At 47.9% G+C, this 10,087-nt stretch overlaps 1 protein-coding gene across 1 annotated transcript in view; it reads right to left on the reverse strand.

Moving 5' to 3' along the window:
- Positions 1–7,779, reverse strand: part of CD81 (CD81 molecule) — a 49,135-nt gene extending 41,356 nt beyond the window's left edge. Inside the window, exon 1 of the mRNA XM_063437656.1 lies at positions 7,633–7,779. Within this exon, the coding sequence (XP_063293726.1) occupies positions 7,633–7,698 (66 nt within the window). The 5' untranslated portion in view covers positions 7,699–7,779. The remainder of the gene's footprint in view (positions 1–7,632) is intronic.
- Positions 7,780–10,087: the final 2,308 nt, after the last annotated feature.

Raw genomic sequence — 10,087 nt, forward strand, 5'->3', positions numbered from 1 at the left:
TCAGATTGTGTGTGTGTGTGTGTCAGTGTTTGTGTGTGCCTGTCAGATTGTGTGTGCCTGTCAGATTGTGTGTGTCTGTCAGATTGTGTGTGTCTGTTTAGGTACCTGCCCCCCTCCGATCACATGAGAGGTGTTTTTACTCACCTTTTTTTCTATGCCATGCTGGTTTCGCCGTGGCTCCATAGCCGAGATCATCAATCTTTATGATCTCAGCTAAGCCAGTGCTTTCCCATAGCTAGCATAGCTGGTGACTATAATGTCCCTTTAAAAAAAACTGGCTCCTAACTATTTTACTGGCTCCTAGATTGTAGATCCTACAAATAAATGTGTCAAGCCCTGCCTCCCTGTAATTATAAAGGAGAGAAAAATACCTTCTAGAAGCAGTTAGTAAAACGTTTGTTCAGAATATTAGGTTGAACAATAAACCTGTAAACCGGGAAGTCGTAATATCGCGGTATTTTCCACAAAGCTGTGTCCCCATACTATCTTAGTTGGTCCCAATATTCACCCAATCGCAATACGTTGTTTATTCGTGTATCTTTTCCTTTGCAGTAAATTCCTAAGGAACAGTCGAAGGAAGGTGCTTTTTTAGATTTTATTTTATTATGTATTATATAAAAATGTAGGCCAATCACTGCCATTATATATAAACGAAATTCAAATGGCTAATGCAGAACAGTTTCTGGCTATATAGCCTTGTTTGCCAGTATCGCCTAATCCACTTCTGAAACGGTTTATTTCCATCAAGATCAGGTTTCAAAATAATCTTCAATTCAAGTAAAGCTGATTAAATTCCTATGAACTGTAGAGAGTTTTATAATGCCCCAATGTCAGTCTGGGTTCAGTACAGTTTGACGCTACAGTAAAGCAGGGCTCGACAAATCCCAGGCACAGCGCCGGGACCAAATTCCCAGTCACCATGCGAGCTGGCTCCTAGGGTTTGTCAGACCGTTCAGCAGCGAGGTGCACTGCCGCACGCGCATAAGATCTCCCCAAAGGAAGGTATTGAATCAATGCTTTCCTATGGGGAAAAATCTTAGCGTGAGCACGTCCAGCGTCAGATACCGGACCAAAGGATGCAGGAAGCGCCTCTGAAGGCAGACTTAGAGCTGCAATGCAAACATTCTAGTTTCTCTGTTTAACATTACAGCACTAAGTAGAACAGGGGCACTGCACCCAGACTACTTCAATGAGCCTATGGGGTCCCTTTAAGAATTATATTTTTGTTGTTGAAAACAATGCTGGCTCCTAACTTTTTTAGCTGGCTCCTAGATTCCAAGGAAATTTGTCAAGCTCTGCACAATAACTATAGAGATAAGATGTCATAAACCACAGACATAGGAGGAAAAAAGTAAATTGAGTAGTATGTCATTTTCATATTAATACTAAAATATTCCCCCAATGTACAGCAAGGAGGTAATGTGTGCATTGTGAAAGCTTTTATCCCAGGGTTATGTTCTGCAATGAAATTCTGAATACAGTACTTTCAGAAATTAATATTTCTCCTGGCTGAATATAATCTGTTCAGCACTACAGCTCTCATAATGCTGGCAAAGCATCATGGGCGATGTAGTCCACAAACTCTGGAGTACCTCAGATTGCCTATCACTTATAGCCACTCGTCATGTGTCAGCCCCCTGCTCTGCCTGGTACTCACCTTGAACTCGCACTCAGGGCGCCTTTCTTGTCACTGCGAGGTGTTCCTTCAGAGGCCATAGACGTTTGCACCACCGAACAAGAGGTCACGTCTCAATTCAGGCCGGCCAAGGTCCTTCGGTGGGGTTGCGAATGGGACCTCACACCGGCAAATCATTACGCGCGGCTAACCCGGCCTGTATTAATGATGCAGGTGTGACACGGTGGGGTTGGGGTGACCCCCCTCCTTCCTATTTAAACCTGCTCACACAAGCTGTCAGTGCTCAGTATTACTGTGCTCCTCGGTGTGATCAATCCTGTTATTATTCTCAGTTTATTAATCTGGGCTGCCGGACCTGACCGTTCACTAGTCTGACCCTGCCTTTGCCTCATCCTTATCGGTAGCTCGTCTTAGATTAGTCTTGGCCCATTACTGCATACTGGGCTCTGTCTACTAAACCCTTACACCATAGCCATAGATGGGCTATCCAGTAAAGGTTAAAGCTACTACTGAACTCCATTTTCTGCCTCCTGAGAAAGTCCAAACAGGGATGAGAGAACTTCTTTCTTACCCCAAATGCTTGGAATGGGTTCCTGAAAATCCTAGGCGTGCAAACTCCATCCTTATTGCTTAGCAATATGGGTGAAAACATTCGTGCATCCACGGGTGTGGTCCGATGTGTAGTTTGGCATCTCATTCCACAAGAACATTGCAAACATGTGTGAAGGATGGAATCTTCCACCATCCTAGTTTGTAGTAAGAGAACCGAGATGACAAGGTTCCTGGAAGGGTCAACAGGAACTGAAAAGGTCAAGATACTGAAAATGGAGAAGCCAAGAAGGGAGCGCTTCAAGTACATATACCTCCCTTCTCTCCGTATACAATGGCAATCTAGAAAACATGTCACCCTTCTCTCGGTATACAATGCCAATCTAGAAAACATGTCACCCTTCTCTCGGTATACAATGCCAATCTAGAAAACATGTCACCCTTCTCTCGGTATGCAATGCCAATCTAGAAAACATGTCACCCTTCTCTCGGTATACAATGCCAATCTAGAAAACATGTCACCCTTCTCTCCGTATGCAATGCCAATCTAGAAAACATGTCACCCTTCTCTCCGTATACAATGCCAATCTAGAAAACATGTCACCCTTCTCTCGGTATACAATGCCAATCTAGAAAACATGTCACCCTTCTCTCGGTATACAATGCCAATCTAGAAAACATGTCACCCTTCTCTCGGTATACAATGCCAATCTAGAAAACATGTCACCCTTCTCTCGGTATACAATGCCAATCTAGAAAACATGTCACCATTCTCTCCGTATACAATGCCAATCTAGAAAACATGTCACCCTTCTCTTCGTATGCAATGCCAATCTAGGAAACATGTCACCCTTCTCTCCGTATACAATGCCAATCTAGAAAACATGTCACCCTTCTCTCCGTATACAATGCCAATCTAGAAAACATGTCACCCTTCTCTCCGTATACAATGCCAATCTAGAAAACATGTCACCCTTCTCTCCGTATACAATGCCAATCTAGAAAACATGTCACCCTTCTCTCCGTATACAATGCCAATCTAGGAAACATGTCACCCTTCTCTCCGTATACAATGCCAATCTAGAAAACATGTCACCCTTCTCTCCGTATACAATGCCAATCTAGAAAACATGTCACCCTTCTCTCCGTATACAATGCCAATCTAGAAAACATGTCACCATTCTCTCCGTATACAATGCCAATCTAGAAAACATGTCACCCTTCTCTTCGTATGCAATGCCAATCTAGGAAACATGTCACCCTTCTCTCCGTATACAATGCCAATCTAGAAAACATGTCACCCTTCTCTCCGTATACAATGCCAATCTAGAAAACATGTCACCCTTCTCTCCGTATACAATGCCAATCTAGAAAACATGTCACCCTTCTCTCCGTATACAATGCCAATCTAGAAAACATGTCATGAGGATCGGACACCCACAAGTAATTGCAAATTCACATTCACTGAAACCCTACTTAAACAAATTGTAGATATATATATATAGACTTGATAGCTCATTCTGCCGAGATTCCATGTATCGAGGGTTAATACATACATAACCAGTAATATAATCCATGTGTAGGAAGAGAGCACATTATTGTTTTAGAATTGGTTTACAGATAACTGACAAAGAGGAAAGTGTAATTGTAGAAACAGCTAGAAGGATAAGATTGGAGTGATACTAAAAACCTCGTCATTTCTAAGTACATCGGGATTTGGGTAGTGCGCAAGAAACGCTTGTTTTTTTAGAAGGATAAGATTGGGCTGAGAATCGATTTGTACAGTTTGATTTTCTGTTTCCCTAATGATGACAAAACAATCTTGGTATCCTTACGTCTTTTCTTATCTTCAATAAATAAATAATAAAATCAAGTGTGCACAGCACTTTATAAAGCCGTCTCTTTATAAGAAGACGATCGGAATCTAAACGTTATCGTGCACTGCTTTGTTTCAGACTGTTCACGCAATATCACGCAAACCAAGAGAAGTCCTCTTCACGTAATGTGAAGCTGCCATTGTAGATGTAGGTTGCAGTTTACGGACTCATGGCGTGACTCCGTGACTCGTGTTCTATAAGTACCTATGTTTCTTTCCTTAATACTATTAAAAGCTCATTTTATCCCATTGCTGTGTTCAGTGGGTGTTGCTGTAAGACAAACCTCTCCTGCATGCTCCTATTTGGGAAACACAGACTGGCTTCCCATAACAGGTTAAATATCCCCAACTCTTTATGTTGGCTTTGTGTGAATAAAACATGTTTCTCCCAAATCTTTCCCTTGCACCTTCTTAGGGTGAACAGTCAAACTATTTGTGAAATGGTTTGACGACTTACTGGGGGTCCACCAGTCACTTCTACCTGCGGAGCCTGGAAAATCTCCTGCCGGGAGGTTCCATTAGCTCCCCTGAGCTAAGACCTGCTGTGCAAGGCCAGCTGAGAGTGTCAGAGTGGATTCCTCAGCCAGCCTGTTAGATTGGGGGCTCATTTTAGCAGGACCCCCTTCATCTCGTCTCAGATAACATTACTTTGTTGTTTTACATCCCCAGGGTATTATAGTAAAGCACTATATAAACTACAATAAAAATAAAGATTTAAGCCCTGCACTGCCAGACTTACTGTAACGCCAGCACTGAGACTAGTGGAAGTTGCAGACCTAAAAAGCATCCATTTCAGTCTATGAAATAGTAACCGGTGCCTCTCGGGAATGTAATACCCACTGACCATGACCGGTCTAGGATATGTACGTCGCGATGAGCCTGCGATTGGGGCCCACAGACTGCATGAAGGTGATCAATTATAAGCCATTCAGTACAGGTAATAATTAAAGGACAATCTGAGTAGCCCAGAATTGGGATTGTAAGACACGATCTGCTCATTATTATATTGGCAAATCATGTAAAATAAACACGTAGGAATTCACGCGCATGCAGCATTCAGATTCAAAGCTCAGTTGGTCTTGTTTAAAATGCAGGATTATTGAGTAAAACGGGAAATGTTGGAAACTGATTAATTTCACATTTTTACACCTAAATATCAGTTTTATAAGTAGCTGAATTGGAGATGTTTTTTCAATGCAGTTACTTTGGGTTCGATTTTGCAAATCACTGATTGATTCAGAACAAGTTAGTAAATAATATAGATTTTCACTCTGGTACCATTGCTGGCTAGAACCAGGTGTGTTGGGTTCTCGCTCTGGTTGGGTCTAGTGAACCAGTAATAATACCGGCGTTTAACACTGCGGTATATATATCCTTACTTTTTATATATTATCTGCAAACACAAACCAATTTGGGGTTTATTCAGTAAAACTGAACTGTACAGAGCTGATATCTGAATTGTGGAGTTTGGGATAAAATGTCCAAACTGGGAATTTAGCAGAAATGGGGAATTTATTGCAAATCAATTCAGTTTGCAGTTTAATGTGTAAACTGGTAAACGTGGAGAATTGAGACAGAAATGACAGACTATCTCCTAATATATTGTAAACCAGAATCCAGATTAGGTCTTCTGGCCAATTCCCCAACTTCCTCCGCAATCGCTGGTTTTGTGAATACAATGTTCTGATATTGTACACTGACTTCCATTACTATAAACTCAGTTTATACATTCCTTCCCACACATACAGCCGGCTACACATGCGTACAGGCCAGACTCACATACTCAACCCCCAAATGCACACACAAACACATTAAAAATCCCCCCACCTCTTAATAAAAAACAGGTGGGTATCCTGAACAAATCACCCAGCCACAACACCCCCAGATCTACAAACTGCACACAAATAACACGATCTAATAATACAATGTGTGCACAGTCTGCAAGTCAGTAAATCAATCCTAAACTCTGATATCCACAGTGAGGGGCACCTGCTGCACCATGTGGGATTGGGCACCAAAGGGTAAGGCGGCACAATGCTGGGGAGACCCATACCCCCTCCCAGTCTGGCCCCCTGCTGCACCATGTGGGATTGGGCACCAAAGGGTAAGGCGGCACAATGCTGGGGAGACCCATACCCCCTCCCAGTCTGGCCCCCTGCTGTACCATGTGGGATTGGGCACCAAAGGGTAAGGCGGCACAATGCTGGGGAGACCCATACCCCCTCCCAGTCTGGCCCCCTGCTGTACCATGTGGGATTGGGCACCAAAGGGTAAGGGGGCACAATGCTGGGGAGACCCATACCCCCTCCCAGTCTGGCCCCCTGCTGTACCATGTGGGATTGGGCACCAAAGGGTAAGGGGGCACAATGCTGGGGAGTCCCATACCCCCTCCCAGTCTGGCCCCCTGCTGCACCATGTGGGATTGGGCACCAGAGGGTAAGGGGGCACAATGCTGGGGAGACCCATACCCCCTCCCAGTCTGGCCCCCTGCTGCACCATGTGGGATTGGGCACCAGAGGGTAAGGGGGCACAATGCTGGGGAGTCCCATACCCCCTCCCAGTCTGGCCCCCTGCTGTACCATGTGGGATTGGGCACCAAAGGGTAAGGGGGCACAATGCTGGGGAGTCCCATACCCCCTCCCAGTCTGGCCCCCTGCTGCACCATGTGGGATTGGGCACCAGAGGGTAAGGGGGCACAATGCTGGGGAGACCCATACCCCCTCCCAGTCTGGCCCCCTGCTGCACCATGTGGGATTGGGCACCAGAGGGTAAGGGGGCACAATGCTGGGGAGACCCATACCCCCTCCCAGTCTGGCCCCCTGCTGCACCATGTGGGATTGGGCACCAGAGGGTAAGGGGGCACAATGCTGGGGAGACCCATACCCCCTCCCAGTCTGGCTCCCTGCTGCACCATGTGGGGTTGTTTATTGAGAGGGGCAGACAAAGAGCTGAACTAGTGCCCCATTCCATTTATATTAAATAAAAACACAGATTGCATTGTGCTATAACAGATATAACATAAACTACAATAATAATGCAGATAATTGGTTTTAATGTTATAAATAGGGCATCCTTGCCTCTCCAATATTTATAAACACAATATATAATATAAGAGGGGGGTATCCTGGCACACTGCCCCATGGTCCCCTTGCACATTGCTCCTGGTCCCCTAGCATATTGCCCCTGGTCCCCTTGCACATTGCCCCTGGTCCCCTAGCATATTGCCCCCTGGCACACTGCCCCCTGCACCTTGCCCCTGGTCTCATAGCATATTGCCCCCTGGTCCCCTGGCACACTGCCCCCTGTTCCCCTAGCATATTGCCCCCTGGCACACTGCCCCTGGTCCCATTGCACACTGCCCCTGGCACACTGTCCCCTGGTACATTGCCCCTGGTCCCCTAGCATATTGCCCCCTGGTCCCCTGGCACATTGCCCCTGGTCCCCTAGCATATTGCCCCCTGGCACATTGCCCCTGGTCCCCTAGCATATTGCCCCCTGGTCCCCTGGCACACTGCCCCCTGGTACACTGCTAATACCCCTGATCAGACACCCTGCAATGCTCAGCACTCACCCAGAATATGAAATTGAAGACAAACAGCATGTATTTAATGCATTTGGTGCATCCTTCTACCCCCATGGCGCCTGGACCACGTTCCGTTACTCAATCTGCAAAGAGGATCAGAGCTGTGTGACTGCAAAGGGGAACAGACAGTGACAGCCCTCCTCCCTGACACTCCTCTAAACCCTGCCCAGCTACCCACCCACCTACCTCCCCCAGCTCACAAATAGAGGGGGGGGGAGCCAGCACACAAATAGGGAGGGGGCTGCCATCCCTGAGCCTGAGTATTATGGGGGGGCTCCTCCATTATCTGCCATCCCTGAGTCTGAGTATTGGAGGGGGGCTTCCTCCATGCCTGCCATCCCTGAGTCTGAGTATTAGGGGAGGGAGAGAGGGGCTTTCTCCATGCCTGCCATCCCTAAATCTGAGTATTAGAGGGGGGGAGGGGAGGGGGTTAGCCTGCCATCCCCGAGTCTGACTATTAGGGGGAAAGAGGGGGGGCTTCCTCCATGTCTGCCCTCCCTGAGTCTGGGTTTCAGGGGGAGAGGGAGGGTTAGCCTGCCATCCCTGACTATTAGGGGGGCAGAGCAGAGGGGGGGCTTCCTCCATGCCTGCCCTCCCTGAGTCTGGGTTTCAGGGGGAGAGGGAGGGGGGCTTCCTCTATGCCTGCCATCCCTGAGTATTGGGGGGGGGGGGGGGGGGGTGCTTCCTCCATGCCTGCCACCCCTGTGTCTGATTATTAGGGGAGGGAGGGGCTTTCTCAATTCCTGCCATCCTGAGTCTTAGTATTGGGGGGCTTCCTCCATGTCTGCCATCCATGTGTCTTAGTATTGGGGGTAGAGGGGATTTCTCCATGCCTGCCATCCCTGAGTCTGAGTATTGGGAGGGGGGGGGGGCTTCCTCCATGCCTGCCATCCCTGAGTCTGAGTATTAGGGGGCGAGGGGCTTTCTCCATGCCTGCCATCCCTGAGTCTGAGTATTAGGGGGGAGGGGATTTCTCCATGCCTGCCATCACTGAGTCTGAGTATTGGGAGGGGGGGGGGGGGGGGCCTTTCTCCATGCCTGCCATCCCTGACTCTGACTATTAGAGGGGGGCTTCCTCCATGCCTGCCATCCCTGAGTCTGAGTATTAGGGGGGGCGAGGGGCTTTCTCCATGCCTGCCATCCCTGAGTCTGAGTATTAGGGGGGGCGAGGGGCTTTCTCCATGTCTGCCATCCCTGAGTCTGAGTATTAGGGGGGAGGGGCTTTCTCCATGTCTGCCATCCCTGAGTCTGAGTATTAGGGGGGGCGAGGGGCTTTCTCCATGTCTGCCATCCCTGAGTCTGAGTATTAGGGGGGGGGCTTTCTCCATGTCTGCCATCCCTGAGTCTGAGTATTAGGGGGGGGCGAGGGGCTTTCTCCATGTCTACCATCCCTGAGTCTGAGTATTAGGGGGGGGTTTCCTCCATGTCTGCTCTGAGTATTAGGGGGGAGAGGGGCTTTCTCCATGTCTGCCATCCCTGAGTCTGACTGTTAGAGGGGGGGCTTTCTCCATGTCTGCCATCCCTGAGTCTGAGTATTAGGGGGGGGTTTCCTCCATGTCTGCTCTGAGTATTAGGGGGGAGAGGGGCTTTCTCCATGTCTGCCATCCCTGAGTCTGACTGTTAGAGGGGGACTTTCTCCATGTCTGCCATCCCTGAGTCTGACTGTTAGAGGGGGGGCTTTCTCCATGTCTGCCATCCCTGAGTCTGAGTATTAGGGGGGGGCTTCCTCCATGTCTGCTCTGAGTATTAGGGGGGAGAGGGGCTTTCTCCATGTCTGCCATCCCTGAGTCTGAGTATTAGGGGGGGCGAGGGGCTTTCTCCATGTCTACCATCCCTGAGTCTGAGTATTAGGGGGGGCGAGGGGCTTTCGCCATGTCTGCCATTCCTGAGTCTGAGTATTAGGGGGGGCGAGGGGCTTTCTCCATGTCTACCATCCCTGAGTCTGAGTATTAGGGGGGGGCGAGGGGCTTTCTCCATGTCTGCCATCCCTGAGTCTGAGTTTTGATGTCAGGGAAGGGACACATCCTGTTTACGTAGCTGGGGGTTCACTGGGGGTGATTCCGATTTTTAGACTGTAACTTTATAAGACTCGTAGTTCTAAAAACTGTAACAGAAACAACATATTGGTTTCCATGGTGATTGCTTCACTTTTAGAACCACAGCTGCTTTATATAAACATACAGAGCCCCCCTCCCACCCCCCTATAAATCAGATCCAAGCCACATTCACACTGAGTGAGTTTGGCAGTGTAAGTGGGTGGAAAATATTTCTAAATTCACACTGAGTGAGTTTGGCAGTGGAAGTGGGTGGCTTTTTTCATGCGGTGTGCGTTCACAGTAGCGTCACGAGAGACCATCTCCCATTATTATCGTTCCTTTGCTGGAAGTATTTGGTGGCATTATTGGATGGCATCGTACGATGGGTAAATGAAGATATCAGCGCG

The sequence above is a fragment of the Pelobates fuscus genome, chromosome 12, assembly GCF_036172605.1.
Source record: "Pelobates fuscus isolate aPelFus1 chromosome 12, aPelFus1.pri, whole genome shotgun sequence".
Classification (NCBI taxonomy): domain Eukaryota; kingdom Metazoa; phylum Chordata; class Amphibia; order Anura; family Pelobatidae; genus Pelobates; species Pelobates fuscus.